A 17884-nucleotide genomic window follows, 5' to 3' on the forward strand; every position below is an offset into this window, starting at 1 on the left:
CACTCTTTGTGCAAGCTATCGTGTATGGAGCGAGTTGATTAGTCCATTTTTGTAACAAGAGTAAGCTTGGATAGTATTTTTTTTTTTCATACTATTAAATACATGTAGATACAATCAATTGAGTTATTAAATATAAAGCAAAAAAGTCGTTGAGATTATCTTTCCAGCATTTACTTATTATGAGTTCAGTAAAAAAACCAGTATGTTTCAAACATTTATTTTCGTTTCATTTGTTCAAAATTTGACATATTTTTTTACAATACCATGCTTTACTAACAGTAGAGTTAGTAATATAATAAATAAAATGTACTCGAATAAAAATATACCAATAAACAATTAAATAACATTTAAATACTTGGTTATTTCATTACTTATAGAACAACATCTCGAGAACATCAAAACATGAAGGCTTATGAAAAAACATACAAGAACTTGGTCTGAGAAAAGAGTCGACACTCGTAGAGATTTATAAAATTATCTTATTTAATTTATTACAAATTTGATCGTTTCCTTTATCATATTTATTATTTATAAGAAATTGAAACGCTTAAGGCACGGCGAATTACATCTAACTATAATATAAACTATCGTAGACACTTGGTAACCATCATTATACTAATCCGCAAATTGTGATATGTACAAAAATATTTTTTCATCTTTACTATCTAAGACTATGTTACAATTGCAAACGATACTGACAAAACGCACACGACACACATAAAAATAAATGAAAACTTAAATGCAACGTTCGAAAATGGAATCTATAAGATACAGCACCATAGAGAAGAATAAATAAGTTCACTTAGACACCCACGTTCACGAATCTAAACCGAATCGAGACACAACAACAAAAATTAACACACAACGAAGTTTTGTACTCGGTCTCTTATTGGCACAATTACACTAACGTTCTCAACGCGTACCGGTTCCAGTTCTAGAACCGATACTCTTCAAATCAAGCGCGAGTGTTTTGTCTTCTCTGTCTCTCCACCTGCTTTTTGTGACTGCGCCGTTTCCTCGCAATTATCGCCACTAGTATAACGATAACTGCAAGTGCAACCGCTACACCTATCCACCAGTACACGTTGTATGAAGCTTCTTTAGGATTTTCGATTTCGTTTTGGTCACCGACTCCTACTGGGTTTTTGATTTCTAGAACACCCACTGTTGAAGTTTCGTATTTCGAATTCGTGTCGTCATCGGTTTCGATTATATTCTCGTGAATATCGTCGTGGGTTTTATCTTGTTCATTGTTTGGTTCGATTGGTGTATCACTTTTTTCTGATATATCATTTTCCTGTGGTTCGGGTTCGACTGGTGGATCAACGTAGTCCTCGACCATGTTATCGCTAGCTGGATCTAATTGGTTATCTAAATACTCGTCTAAAAGCCTAAAATAATCAGTAATTCCGGTATATTCTAGTCCATTTTCTCTTTTCGCTAATAAGTCACTGACCATTTCTGGCCACGTGGCTACGAAGCCCTGCATCATTACATCACTGAAAAGAAATTGATAATGTACATTCTGTTTAAATGAAAAACTTTAGTTGCCTTTAGTTATGTTACTTACATCAAACGTTGATTATTTTCAGCTACGTGTTTGACTAAATCCGAGTCATCTGATATTAGTTCCTCAGCGAATGATTGATAAATTTGATACTTCAATATAAGTCCTAAGAATTTTCTGTAATTAAAATATATAATCGTGTTAAGACAAAAAATAGTAATAGAACACGATTAAGGTAATTATTAATAATTTCTTACCCTATATACGGTTTATTTAATAAAATATAAGGATCTCCGACGATGTCGACATTTGATGTCTCAATTAAAGAAAAATTCTTCCTAAAATCTCTCCAACTATCCTCAATTTTCGCATAAGGAATTTTGCCCATTAACACATCCAATCTCCAAGTATCAGCTGCTATGTAATAGTTTAACCTAGAATTATATTACATTGTTACTAATCTAATTAATAATGTTAATAAAACTACGTCTACTATCGAAATAGTTACTTACTTGGGCAAATCTCTTAAAGCTATTATAAGCTGTAAGACGAGCCTATGATGATTTGTATTATAGTTGAACCTTTCCAGTGGATACAATCCCGCTCTGTCTAATGTATGAGGATTCAATGACAGCAATGACACAAATCCAGGAACCGCTTCATATATAGCTAGAAAAATATTTTGATAATTAAAAACTACGACTCATGATTGATATCCATAATAGTTTCAGCCTTGCTCATATTCATACCTGAGTAACGAGGTGCTTCTCTTAAAATATAAGTGTTATTACTATGTAAAGCGGTGATAAGTTTGTATCTGATTTTCATTGCAGCTTCGTGGGCGTCCATGTAATTCTGAATGCTGACGTCTTTACAGGTAACAAATCTAACTTTGTTAGGTTGACACCAGTCTACTACCGTTGTAGGACAAGTTCCATTGAAAGCCGATTCTAAAAATATTTCTGGCGGAAGTTCTCCCAAATTTAGTTGGCTTAATACATTATTAGCTTCTTTGAAGGCTTTTAACCCACCGATATCCTAAAATGAGAAAATTATTGAATATTTCTTCTAGTAATGTGATAAACATTTATTAAATTTTATTTTTCAATATAAAATATACCTTCAATTGTAAATTTGCGTGGACTTTTTGATAAATGTCCGGATGCTTGGGCAGCAGTTTTTCGATTAGATTCGACCAGTCGTCTCCCGTAAGGGAATCTGTGAAATGCATGTCCATATTTAAATCCCTATTTTTATCACTCATTCTTAAAATTTCCAATAAAATACAATCAACTATTAACTGACTAAATAATTTACATTGCTGGAATAAAATCCTGACCTGCGTTTAATGGAACACAAAAATAAAAACAAAACGAACATAATAATAATTGTTATGTTGTATGAACTACTTCTTACGATGTCAGAAGAGAATATTGAAAATAAAATGAAGAAATATATTAAATAATAATAATTATTATCTATCTAATAAAACAAAAAATATTGCAAGCAATTTGACGTTCGCTCTCTTGGAATATATAAAGTTAATAAAGCTGATAATAATCGAATTCCAGTCGCCCAAAATTTAAAGTATTTGAGTGTAATTTGTGATACGATTTATAATATGTACTCGAAAACTTTATAAGGCTAAATGGAAATTGAAATGATGTACTCACGGAGCAAATGAATGGGCAGAGGCTCGCCGACTGCTGATGGCCCGCGAAGTTTTAACGCGGTATATTTGTGTAGCTTCAGGTATAGCGGACGAACTCGTTGCCAAAGTTCACGAGCTGCTAACAACGCCCCTTCATACTCGCATAGTGCGTCCCAGTATTCCTCGACTAGTTCGTAGTCTAAATTCAAATATAAATACATATATTATATAACTATAACTCGTGTGTGCAGAATAAAAACGTTATAAATACTTTCTTAATTGTGCTAAAACCTTTTATCTTTAATTACTACATAAGTCAACGAGGAGGAAGTCAAGTCAATGAGGATAAAAGGGCGAAAATGTTTTAAGTATTTTTAATGGTTTTCATATAATTATCTGAGATATTTTACTGAATACAAATTTAAAAATGAATGATATAAATGTCTTCTAGTCAGTATTTTTATACTGTTAAGAATTACATCTGCCTTATGTTAATTACCGTCACGCTGTTTTCCTTTGCAATCGAATCGCACGATTAAAAATAATTCTGGCAATTTAAAACGATAATGTTCTATTTAGCTACACGTATTTATACATTGACAAAACTTTGCAAATTTGTTAATATCGTTGACATTTTACAAAACAATGAATTTTAATTTAATCAAAAAAAAAAAACATGGATGGAAATAAAATCCCAATTGATTACGTTTAAGAATATTACGTACGATTCTCTTTTGATGCATTTCTCAGCAAAGGTAAAATATTTTCTAAATAATCATGTAGTTCAGGCAGGTGGCTCTCCCATGATAGTTTCATTTGTCGTAAAACCTGTTCATCTTGCTCTCTCGCCAGACTGTTATGTAATTCTGTGGAAGGAAATTTTACGTGACATAAAATATCAGAGTAGCTAGTTTAAATTAAAATATGTTATCGTGGTGATTTATGTTAAAGGCTGTAAAAACAAACGGCTTCATCGTTAAATATTCTTTAAGGGGTGACTAGTTAAGCAAAGTTTTATCATCTTCTTTGCGGTGTGAAATCAATGATAAAAGAAATAGAGAACAGCACACCAGCCGTTCACAAGGCCGAAAATGTATAATAGATATCATACCCCTCAAACTGCATGTGGTGTTAGCTCCACAGTCGTAATCGGTCGACGTCCGAATTCGATTGAGTGCATTATCAGCAAACGTCACCAACTGTAATATGTGGTCATATTATTGTCAATGTACATAAATACCACTTGTTATCAAGTTGTCCATTTGCCAGTCTGCCTATCCATGTTATATAAAATAATAAAGAAGCAGTTCTACAACGTGATGATTATTAAATCGTTGATTAAGTAATCAAACATCCTTATGGGTACGAACTGTTGAAAAAGAATTGGATTCATATTGAAGGAGATATTTTCCGCTTCCCATCTTACATTAATTAATAACGTTCAGTGGCATTCATTTAATATTATATCAATACGTATGTGTAAATACATTTATCTCTATGTTCAAAGAGCAATATTAATTATTACACAGATAGTATAGGATGAGTGAATGAAACCGCAAGAGGTGAAAAGGTAATCTAAGTGGGTCAGACACAGGGAGTGTGTTCTGTAATCACGTACCGTACTGGATGACTCAGATTTTATGATATTGCGATTAGTTTTGTCTTAATGTAATTTATTTTTATTATAGTATAAGTTCCTCTTTATCTTCGTATACATGTGATGTTGGTTTATTTTTCATAAATTAATTTCTTTACTACAGACTCTTGCGGAAATGCTTTCGCTTGCGACGTTGCCCGCGAATGAAGCTGACCCCCTTGATCAGGTTTTATGTAATCTTCCAATTATGTAAAATTTAATTTTTTTTCCAAATTCGTCCAGTCGTGTATGCGTTTTTGAATAAAAATTTTTAGTATATACATACAACTTTCGTATTTATAATATTAGTAAGATATTATGATTCCTCCATATTCTTATTATTAATAATGTTTCACGTGACACGAATACTATTTGATAATAATCTCAATAACTCATACACGTTTGTGTCTTTGAAAGACATCCGTGAGATCGACTAATGATGCTTTCACTATTCATTGGATTTAAAGAGATCATGATGTGACGTCACATTGACGTTACAGACTTTCGATAGTCATCTGATAAACTTTATTATTAATTTTTTATCGTGAATATCTATCACTCAACCAAATGTTACAAAGTTTAATCTATCTGATTTATGGATGAGTGTCATGTGTTACAAATTAAGTTAGAATCCATGTTGTGCCGAAAAAGTTGGAGAAACACTTAATACGGTCCATTAAACACGCCCCTCTGTTCGAAAAAGCACTTACATGTATTGAGTCTTGAGAGTTGTAACAATACAATACGATTCAACTTTAAAAGGTTAAATGGACAGTCTAAGAAGTGACTTTTGTTAGTCATCTGAATACGTATATATGAATAGGCAACGATATTTCAGTTCAGTACCTTTTCTCCTGTATTTTGTCAACAGATTTTTTTTACGTGAAAACTATTGACGAGCTGTGCTTGAGCGAGTGAGCAAGAAAATTACCGTCCTTAATATTTCAAATAGTAATATGACATAAAATAAACAAGACTAACTCATACATCGGTAACTATATTAAAATAATTCATCATAGTATTCAGTCTTTTAGTATTTATTGTATATTTTATTTGTGTTTGTTTTTTTTTTAATATTCGTGTTTTGTTAATGTGGTTGGTGAATTCAAATATATATGTTCTTACCCGTATCCATTGCTGCGTGTCAAGCAGTGCATCGCCCGGTTGCAATAGCAGCTTCACGCGTCGACGCAATGTATCATCATCAGCAGATAACGCATGCGCTGTGAACGCACTTTCAACGTCTGTCTTTTGTTTACGAGCGAATATACCAAACGCCTTATCACGCTCCAACTGTGCCAGAAATAATTACAATTTAATACTATGACACTTTTATAAATTTATAAATTGACCATATTTATTTTCAGCAGTGGGCATGATTTAAATTTAAAATAGAAATATTGATATTGGTAATACGATGGCAAATAGTTTTTTTATTTTATTCTAATCAGTTATTGGTTGGGAATGTTCACCTAAACTACTCTCCATATCATCAACAGAAAGCATTTCAACTAATGGTATTATGGAAGCTAGAATTTTCTATAAAGTTCCTTACCTTCATAGATAAGCCCTTGGTGCTACCTAGTAGTTCTTCCCAAGCAGCTGTTGCTCTTTGGTCGCATTGGTCTTGATAGTCGAATTCTACAAGATCGACAAGAGAGACGAGCCATCGTCTATCGTCACCACTTGACGTTCCGCTTGACAGAAGAGCATAGAAGCAAATACAGAGCAGAAAGAAGTTCGGCCGCATTGTACTGTGAAAGAAATGATTCTATTAGAAAAAAAAAAAAACTATACATGAAAACAAAATTAATATATGACCAACGATTAGTAATTCCACTATCAAAATCAACGCAATTAAACCAATGAATTAAAATGGAACCGTCAGATTTGTGTAAAAATCTTGAGTAGGAAAGTTTTTTGGCATCAAAAGTAAGCAATTATCTTAGTCGAAATGGCAAAACTGATAGCTAAAGAAATTGTCGCAAAATAATATCTGCCTATTTCTTTCGGTATCCTTTAGAAGGGTCAGTAATTAAAGAGCAAGCATTCATAAAACAAATGTCGTGTTCTTACTAAGGGTTTTTTCCCTTTTCATGATAAAAGTAACTTTACTTTATCGTATAAGCATTTCCTTGTTATATAAGTAATTTATAAATCAATAACGCAATTCGTTTTGTTTCTCCCAAAATTAAAATTGAAAGTTATGATAAATTAACTATTTAACATGTTAAACGTTTTACATAAACTTTAGTTCACGTTCAAGTTCAATTTATATTTAAACTATTAATATAAATATTTTTTATATCTATTTATTTTAAAGAAATATATTTTTTTACTCTATTCGTAATTCAACTTATACTTTAATGTATTTATTTTTGTACTCTATAAATTATAATTGAAGGTCACCTCACTACTTGTTACTATGTAAGAGTATTGTCAAACTACCTCCGAATAAATGTCACTCCAATCACTTGTAACCGAAGTCAATCGATTTCAAAGCAGAAAAACACGTGAGAGACGTTTCTCCAATTGATTCTTTATATTGGCCCAAATCTATTTTAGAATAGTAAGGTAAACCAAGTAGTTTTGTGCCACCAGTATTACATCGTAATTTTTGTAAAGTTAAGATCTTTTTATATTGTATCTCATTATTTTCCATATTTTTTTCAGATTCAACTGATCATTTATGTAGTTTTAGATATAAGGGACATCTCAAACAAAATAGAACATTTGTCATACCGTTATAATACATACTTTTTTTTTAAGTGTCAATGTAAAACGAGCAAAGAAAGAAAAATGAAAAATGTTTGAGGACAAATAAGGATATGATAAAAGTTATAAAAACGATGGTAGATGACGCAGACGTAAAACCTACAACGTTTCAGCAAGAAACGACGATTAGCAGAACGCGACAAAAAAAAACATTACACGAGAAATCTTAATCACCACCTTAATTATGACGGAAAGAAATTTTAAGTGAACGCAAAATTTAAACGACCCATCATTGTTAAGAAAAATTGCAAATTTACAGAAGAAAATGAGATGATTTAGACGAGGATTTTCTGCTGTATCTTCATTTAAATAGACGTAATATATAACATACCTTCAATTATAGAGTATTCTTATAAATTCTTATTTACTGAATTTCTGAACCATTTAGGTAAAATTAGTTTTTATTCTAAGTCCAACATGTAACCTTCAAGTGCTGTTTGCACAGTTACAGACGAAGGATTTTAACACAAAAAGGGGCTTTTTTTGTCGGTCACGAATTCATCAAAATGTATTTTATGTACAGACTGGAGACCCGTCACAGCTTATAACATGTTTGCATTTGAATAAATTGTATATTTTATTGCCGAATTGCGATCGGTACACGAGTTCCTAAAAAAAAAGTTCTTATATTTATCACGTAAACTTGTGCAGTCTAACCTAAAAATGTTTTAGTCTCAGACCAAAGACATCAAGAAATGGGAAAGTAGGTGAGTACTTACGGTCAATTCAACTGGAAAGGGGTCACCGTATACTTTGGTATATTAGATTTTAATATCTATAGAAGTAGGTGGTCGTCTAGACTTCAACACGAAATCTTACATTTAATAAGTGTAAATATTTTTCTTCATATAATATCTATAAAAACCAATATCATAACTGAGTAAGCTTAAAGCTTGAATATATAGTCTTGAAATTTAAAGGTTAGCTTAGTTTGTTATGTAAAACGCACTCAAAGAAATAACTATTTACCCCCTCCTCCTTACCCCTTAACAACATTTGGATATAAATTCGTAAATTTTGAACGAATCATTAATTTAAAATTAAAATGAATTACTAATTAACAGGCTAGCATTCTTTCCACTATTCCACGCATGACGCGATCGTGATTTGTACAGTAACTGTTTTTAATTTTTATTACTCTATAGATTCATACTCTATATATAATATTGGGATATGGTGTGATATTGGGGTGTGGTATGATTATGTCGAAGAATTGTTCAATTGTATAACAAGGATGTTAACGTCTTCTTGATCATACGCGACATTGGCGAAATAATAATATACTGGTCCCTAGCTTACTTGAGGTTACTTCTTGTAGGTACTTCTTGATAGCAAAATAACACTTGCTTGCTTGTCAGATCTGAATTAATTTATTTAAAAAATGTTTAGATATATATACAAAATCTTAAAATAGTATCAACCAATAAGATAATTACAGTGTCTATTTACAATTTGTTCCAAAGGAAACGCTTACATTTCTACCAATAAAAAGAATATAATACAATTTTAAAAAGAATATAATTAAGATACATACACGATTTGCAGTATTTAGTTTCACTCACTCTGACCGCGTCTCTGGACGTCGACGGTCGTGTGATATTATAATGTAAATCCTACAAATGTATGCCTTGTTAACATAACTAAAGGACATTCATTTGATGCCGGACGTAACAATGACGAGGGCACCTTATCTCTGATAGACAGATGGAATGTCAGGGCGCGCGTTCCTCGCGTTTTCTGTGGAAAGTTATAAATAGCCTAAATTCCGTAATTTCAATAATTATTCATACATTTGAATTGTTTTGTTAGATATTTATAAATACTCTTCGTCCAACTAAACCACAACAGCGTTTAAAATTGAGGTATCTGGTGTAGATTTACCTTTATATTTGAAATATAGCCTACCGTTATAGGCCTGTACTGTTGCGTGAATGTAAATAATTGGTGTAAACAATTCCTTGCGTTCATCCATTGTTTTTCCGATTGAGTTGAAACTTTGTATACTTATTGACACGTGCTTGAATTTATATACAAACATAGTATTTGAGTTAAAGCAAATAATTGGAAACGAATTCCTTGATACTTAGTATGATATTTTATTTTGGTTTCCATTCGCAAAACTGGTTGAAATTACAGACTCAGTAGATTACATCCTATTGCAAACATAGTAGACAAAAATATAAACAGCAACTATGACTAGTTAAGACTAGCGGATGTTTTTTTTTAAATTCCAGTAATATTCTGCCATGTAAAAAAGTACAATTTACTCTTCCATATATCTACTAATAAAAAAAAACTGATAATGTGCCAACCGAACCAACAAATACGTCAAAGTCGAATCAGTTGTTATAAGAAGAGATTAATTATTATATTGGTGGAGTAAGATCTTCTCTTTTCTAGAATAAAGTAGATTAAATCAAGTGTAGACAATTTTTGTCGTGTACATAACACTCGGTATATTATCTTCATTGTATTACGATATCAGTACTGCGTAACTAATAAATTGAGATGAGGTTAATTTTATGTCATTGTTTCTCAAATGCGTTGAATGAAAATTAAATATAGATCTATTCATTCATTCTACAAACAATATCTGAAATAAGCTTATCACAGGTAATTAACCGGAAACGTCATAATTGGAAAAGCGTGGTGTGATAGCGATCTTCATCTTAGAGGAGAGACCTTGCGACTTGTTCCATTTTAAATTAAACATTATTATTAATTTCGAATGATAAGTTTTTTTTTCCATAATTAAAAATAATATCAACAAACAATACAGTAATTCACCATACTCCGAAACGTAACTTAGCAACCAACTAAGAAGAAAATATCTATACCAGAAATGAAATGATGATATTTCTTTATGTTATAGCTTTTTTTTTTATTTAGTTTACAACATCCACGGGCTCACAGTTGCCAGTGCCTTTTTTTACATTTTATTTTTACAAATTGTGGCGTTATTTATATATTTTTACAGAATATCAGCAGATCTTGGCTGGACTTCGAGCTTGTCGTTTTCTTGGAAGACGTGGCCCACACTGACATTTTTTTTTTTCAATTTAAAATAATATATAAATAGTCCATAATAAATAATATACGATAATATATAAAAATACTTTATATAGTAGTTCTTTTTTTTTGAATCCTAATTTCTAAAATCCAGCGGGCTCTGCTCCGTGCTCGATCAGAGAGAGTGTATGTTATAGCTAGGCAGACGAGCAAATAGGTCACTTGATGGTAAGCGAATTAAAGTAATTAATATTTCTTACAGCGCCAGTGTCCATGGGCGGTAATAACTATCAGGTGGCTTATTTGACACACACAAAGTCTTACCAACATGTAAAAGAATCAAGACATAATTTGAGTAATAGATTACTGATGTTAGCCAAACCAATATTCCATGCAACTAATATCTAAACAATCTACGTACAAATATAATATACCATCAACAGTATAATCAAAATACGCAACAGCGAATCATTGAGCAGATACACATCAAGTAAATTGTGTGATAGTATCGGTTGATTGATTGTGGGTTTATAGTGCCATCTTGAACTACTAATTACAACTTACTAGTAAAGTTACTAAGCTTCCAATTAACTATTTTACGACTTCGAACATTGCAAATAGTAATTTACTAAAATCTAGGCTGTTAATTTTTGTTTAAAATTAGAATTTAGCGTTTCCAATGAGCTTTTCTTGACTGAGTATCAGAATTCTATCTCGCAACCGATGTCAATACCAGGTAGGTCCAACTACCATACAGGGGATAGGAAATGTGGATTTATTGGAATCCTTTGTATCTTAGATAGATTTATATCATGTACATCAATGTTTCCTTTGTTACATCGAAAGGAAAACTGCATGCGTTTGCTATCATGTATATCTGCTAGCTGCACTGGTACAGTGATAGAATTAGCTCAAAATTTTCCCTTAGAAGTAGACGCTTTTAATGTTACGTACTTATAAATCAAATTTAGAAATAACCCAAATATATGCTCCGCGACTTAGCTTGAATTTAGTATGATTTTTTATCATTTTTGCAACCGTTTGGAAGAGGCTTACCAATAGGTCTTAACCTCATATAATCTCACCTAGAAACGTACGCACCTCCTACTGAATGTAAGCTTATTGCTCTACAATATTTTGCTCTGTATTTTCTGATATAAAAAATAAGTAATAAAATATAATAATAGTTTTACAAACGATATATATGTCAGATTTCAATGTTGGCAGAGCATTGGGCGTGAACTCGTGAGTTAAAAAAGCAATTTCGGTAAATATTTAGCATTCTAATAGAGTATTTATTCGACTTCCAACATACTGTTAATAAAAAAAGTTTACAATAACAACATAGGTCGATACGACCCTTTGAACTTAGATACACTAACGTTCAATTTTATTGGACATACGTCATTATTCCATTTCAATGTATTAATCTATTACTCTTCTAACCCTGAAGACAAACAATAATATATTAACTAAACTCCACAAAGATGTCGATAAAACAGCAGTTTGCATAACAGAAAGACATTTATTTAAAAAAAATAAAATAATTGATGTAAATCCGTAGACGTCTAACAATATTGAGATACGAGAAGCGAGCGGTAATCTTTTCTGCGTATCGCGGACCACTCTCGTGAAACCAATCCTATCTATTGGATTTTTACTAGGAACTATCGAAGTTGGACTACCTCGTAAACTACGGTTAATACCACTACAGCGTTACAATTTTGTTTGTGAGATTGTAGTAAGTATTGGAAGGAAAAGAGAATAATTTTCCTTACAATACTAGAGACACGGAGACTGGTTATGATTATTCCATTTTGGCAAAGTTTTTTGATATATAAATTAAAATATGGCGTGAAGAGCGTATATATAGTACCTAGAGAGCCGAGATGTCCCAGTGGTTAGAACGCATGCATCTTAACCGATGATTTCGGGTTCAAATCCAGGCAAGTACTACTGAATTTTCATGTGCTTAATTTGTGTTTATAATTCATCTCGTGCTCGGCGGTGAAGAAAAACATCGTGATGAAACCTGCATGTGTAATTTCAACGATATTTTGCCACATGTGTATTCCAATCCGCATTGGAGCAGCGTGGTGGAATATGCTCCAAACCTTCTCCTCAAAGGGAGAGAAGGCCTTAGCCCAGTAGTGGGAAATTTACAGGCTGTTAATGTTGTGTTATTCTGAAGAGCGTTTGCGCTATATATAAGACTATATAACATAAGTTGATTAATTGATCGAAGCAAAACGCAGTCTCGACTCAGTTTACGAGAGACGCTTTATCGCTGAAACAATAAAATGTAATTAAGAAACCGCAACAATGTTCGACGCAACTGTAGTAGAAAATAAATAAATATTATACTCGATTAAATATATTTTTAATAAAACCGCAAATGATATCCGTATTATCAATCATGCAGCAAAATGCAGTTCATGGGCTAAGCCTTAATGTAAACCTGATAATTAAATAATTCCTTGTTATTTCCAAGTGATTTATTCAACTGAATATCAGATATTCTTTGCTTTACTGTATTTTCTAATGATGGATGAGTTAGCCGATATAATAAAGAAGATAATATTACAGATTTCACAGTTGGTAGCGAAATTTATTTGCCATCATTTCAGTGCCAATAACGAAGTTATATTTTAGATTTTTTTTTTAAACAACTTCTATTTTACTATAATTACGAAAGGTTCTGCAGGTACCAAGTAACTACTGAGAATTAGGTTATTTGTCAAGATTGAGGGTTTCTTCGTTGGGATAGTATGAAAAATTAAAAGTAACGAAATAATGAAAAAAAATAATTTCAGAGTTTTGCTTTCTATACCTCAATAAATTGAGTGATCTTACCGAGGATATCTTAAAGATTTTAATCTTTATACAAACTTATTAACTTCATAGGATGCCGTGTAAATCATTATAAATGAACAAACTGTTCTTATGAGAAATTAATTAATTTTATAATTACTACGGTTACAGGTCGAAATTAATATTCGTTATGACGTTTCTTTTTGAATATCGAATTCGCGTTTCACTAACTCAAATGTTTGTCCGTTGTTAACAACAACCGTAAAACGACAAACAAAATTGTAAAAACTTACGAGTTTTATGATTATATTACAAAAATAAGCATTGAAATTAGTATTAAATGTCGTTTTTAATATATTTAATATATTAAAACTTGAATAAAGCTTCATGCAAGAATTATTAAAGTTTTTTGTTACATTAAATAATCTTTGCACACCAAGAAACATTTCAATCGAATTCATTGTTTGAAATTGCAATCATTAAACCGCCATTTCGTAATATCTAATTCGTTTATATCGTGTAAATAAACATTTTAAAATAAATAAATTTTATGTCTGATGAACAATGAATTTTATATATGTTAGCTGTTGAATTTTATGATACACGAGCTATTTCTGTATTTACGCTCTCAGTAACTAGACATGAAGAGCTTAGTAACTCAAAGCAAGAACTATTAAATTTTTTATGTGCTTAATTTATGTTAGAATCCATCTTGTGCGCGGTAAAGTAAAACATCGTGAGAAATTCTGCATGTGTCGCATACGAGCAGTGTGGAGATATATTTTCCTAATAGCTCCTAATTCTTTTCGTTATCAACAAAGGGCTCAGTCCAGGAATATGACCTATACAAAGTATTATTTCATTATAGACTCTACTGTAACTTCGTTGAAATATTTTAAAACCAATAATAATTCAAAGACTGGAAATCCCGCAATACATACATACCTCCTGGGTCTTAGTTGAATATAATAAGGAAATTGATATGATAAAATATTTTATGGTATAATACTAATGTCAAAATAGTATTGAATCTACGAGTAGGTACATATGTCCATTGGCAACCAGTATTAAATTTTATTTAGTAATTCGCTTATACAAGCCCACTTAATTAAAGCATATTTAAAATTTGATCAACAATTACAGGTTTTTTATATACATAGTTTACGAGATAAATAACTCTTCGGCAAAACCCTTCCAGTATTTACAAAAATAAAAATATCGAGAAAAGCGACAAGAAACTCGTAGTTACTCTTTAATTGGCCCGACGCGTGGTTTCAGCCCAGGCCGACAACCTTAATATTTTTTTGTATCGCCCGTTGAAAAATCCATTTATACCGATTTTTTTAATTGACTTCAAAAAAGATACATAAATTTTATTCATAGTTTTTTATGTTTGTCACCAAAGAATTCCATTATTTCATAAACCGATTTGGAACTTTATTTGTATCAAATCACATTATACCTTCAGCTCCTCAGATATTAGGCATACTTATAAATATTTATAATATTATAAAATATTTATAAATAGCAATTTTGGTAAATTAAGAATCAAGTATTCAATCAAATATTTGCATTCATAAAGTATAATTCGGTTTGGTTTGGTTATGAATACGACCACAGATAGCTAATATTCGGTTTGTTTTTTTATTTTTATTTTCGTTTACAGAATTATTATAAAATAAAATGCCAATTTATTAAAATATCCAAATTTGTAATCTTATTCCGTTGCAATAGAATTGACGCAGGATTGGATTGTAGTCGCAGTCATAGTTTTATCAAATTCTTGTTTATTTCTCGTGTTTGTGATCTATCTGTATGATTTCGAGCGGAAATCTTCGAGTTTCAATATTGTTTGCTGGTAATGCGTTTCATCCGCAATAATATGAGGCGATCACATTTTCACGGCGTCAATATTTACGCAACAGATGTTCTCTATTGGTTCAGCGGCGTATTTCTCTTCTATAAGTTATAAGACATAGCGATAACTCAAATAAATACAGATATGTTGACTTCAAATAAAATTCGAGTATTACTTTACACATGGAACTTTTTTTATAGATTTATATTATTTTACTATAGTCGTAGAATGATTTATGAAATAGTCTGGTACCACTTCGTAATTAATTATTCTTTAGTGATTACTTTTTACCTGGTTCAGTCTGTTTATATTAGTTCAAGGACAGTACTTAGACAGGGGTAAGTGTTGACCCAACATCGGTGACCAATAAGGTTGTATTTCAATACTTAGAATATCAGACTAAGATTGTATAAATGCGGAAGTATCTCTGTTTATTATCTTGTATGGTGACTAAACTATAGAAACGTAGTTTAGGACGTCCTCAGGCACGGTGAAGTGACGGCTGGCAGGAGCGGGATGCAATTAGCCGAAGATAGATCACAGTGGTCTGCAATTGGAGAGGCCTACGTCCAGCAGTGGACAAGTATGGGCTGCTGATGATGATGAAATGATACATAAAATTAAATAGGTTCAAGTATATTCATCGATCATTTATTTTTGGAGCTTTTATGGTTGAGGTGTATTTTACTTCGGGATTAATGGCGTTTTAAATAGCGTATATGTCATTAAAAGTTTGAAATGTTATATGTGGTTAACACAAAGTATTTACTTATATATATATATATAGAGAGACGTAGTATTTAAAAATAGCTCGTAGTTAATAATATACCATTGCTATCAAAGGGTTGGTTAATCTTGTTTCTTATTGCCATTGGTATGTACTATACGTATCATAAAGTTTTGATATGTAATACGTATATTTGTAACGCTTAATAACCTATTAGAATATAACTTCGAAAATATAACTCCAACAGGAAATTTAAAAATTTAGAGGAATTTGAAAAGTTTAAAACCTATGTATAATACGTTTAAAATTTTCTTTAGATGTATATAAAGTAACCTGCTTTTAATGTAACATTGCTGGGTAAATGACCTCTATCCGGCTCTTCTATAACAAATATACATTACATACAAAAACAAAATAATCATTTGAAAAGATGTTTAGCTTGCCTTATATTATCCTGTAATATTTTGTTTAAGGCCACGTGTGTTTGTATTGCAACTAACATAAATAACAAGTCAGCTCATAGCTTGTACCAAAGTACACTATGGACCAGATTAAAAGATTATAAAAGCGAAAAGGATAATTCGATCTGAGATTGAAACCTTAATGACTCTGTGAATGGCATCGTGGGAATATATTGTTTTGTATTTTTCTTTTCACGTCCGACGATTCAGGTTATTACGTTTTCTTTATTTGTTTCTTCTACCTTCAACAGTTCTACCTCACGAATAAAATATAAATACAAAATTAATTAATCTTTAAAAAAGTGAGTTAAGAGTTAAAATTTAGGTAATTACTTACTAGTAATTGTAGAGAATAATATTTAATGATACAATTTGTTCATACAAGAGAGATAAATTTAATTGATTGATTCTGAATGTATTGCTGGTGCATTATGTTGCGTCAATGTGTATGTATGGAACTGCAATTAATATTATAAATATCGAAGATGAAGAAATAAATAAGCGTAAAAAAAAAATTAAAAAAAAAAATAGTCGATTTACTACGATTCGTTTTTAATCGATTTGAAAATACTTTTTTATTTGGGTGCAGAGATACTAGAGATGTAAGTACCTACTTATACATACATATGCTCTTTTCTCAATCGTAATGTTACAAATATCCATGTTAAAAATATCCAATTTTTATGTTTTTATTGAAATTATTTAAAAAATAATAATGTTAGAAAGTATGAATTTTATTATTGATGGCAGTACTCTAATACACAGGAGGATAACTTATACTCAAACTCTTTTTCAAAAAGATTTTTGCAAGCAATTAGATTTTGAATTAAATAAAAAAATACATTAAGGCCAAGTGCGCACTGAGCGGCTAGCCGCGTTACGAACAGTCGTCCGATTGGTCACGGGATGCGGTTAACCGGGTGACGGGTAATCGTAACCGCAAAAGGAACGTGTGCCGTCAATAGCGAGCATCCTCAAACTAGCATTACTCGCGTAGTGCGTATAGAAATCGTCCCGCTGGCCGTCAGTGGGCCATAACGTTGACCGGCAGCCGCATCACTGTGCGAATAGAAACTATTTTTTTCATAAATATAACAATGGGTAGCCTAATATTTTAAGGATAGAATGAGATAGAATCTCACGCTTTCCCTCAAAAAAGTAACATAATATTTGATTTTAAAAATTGTATTATAAATAATATCTAATAGATGAAATATATAATTTTATATGTCCCCAAAACGTAGGTTCTACCATACTTTTTAGACATAAAAATATAATAGAAATAACTCTAAAAACCAAGACCACCATAATGTTCTCGTAAAAATATTCACGAAAAAAAAAACGTCTTCGAGATTTTGAAGAAACCTCAACCTCAAGATTGCCTGTGTCGTACGGCTTCTTTAAACGTCAGCAACATATCGTGTAGCGTCAGGAAAGTAATGAGACAGC

At 31.5% G+C, this 17884-nt stretch overlaps 1 protein-coding gene across 3 annotated transcripts in view; it reads right to left on the minus strand.

The window, feature by feature from the left end:
• Positions 1-227: 227 nt before the first annotated feature.
• Positions 228-17884, minus strand: part of LOC125067416 (angiotensin-converting enzyme-like) — a 101562-nt gene continuing 83905 nt past the window's right edge. For all 3 annotated transcript variants that reach the window (XM_047676018.1, XM_047676017.1, XM_047676016.1), the window contains 11 exons: positions 6350-6548; positions 5920-6087; positions 4270-4357; positions 3884-4024; positions 3181-3357; positions 2628-2725; positions 2257-2545; positions 2020-2176; positions 1765-1941; positions 1571-1684; positions 228-1499 (listed from right to left, as the gene is read on the minus strand). In XM_047676018.1, coding sequence (XP_047531974.1) covers positions 956-1499; positions 1571-1684; positions 1765-1941; positions 2020-2176; positions 2257-2545; positions 2628-2725; positions 3181-3357; positions 3884-4024; positions 4270-4357; positions 5920-6087; positions 6350-6544 — 2148 coding nt within the window. In that variant the 5' untranslated portion in view covers positions 6545-6548 and the 3' untranslated portion in view covers positions 228-955. The remainder of the gene's footprint in view (positions 1500-1570; positions 1685-1764; positions 1942-2019; positions 2177-2256; positions 2546-2627; positions 2726-3180; positions 3358-3883; positions 4025-4269; positions 4358-5919; positions 6088-6349; positions 6549-17884) is intronic.

The sequence above is a fragment of the Vanessa atalanta genome, chromosome 11 (genome assembly GCF_905147765.1).
Source record: "Vanessa atalanta chromosome 11, ilVanAtal1.2, whole genome shotgun sequence".
NCBI lineage: Eukaryota > Metazoa > Arthropoda > Insecta > Lepidoptera > Nymphalidae > Vanessa > Vanessa atalanta.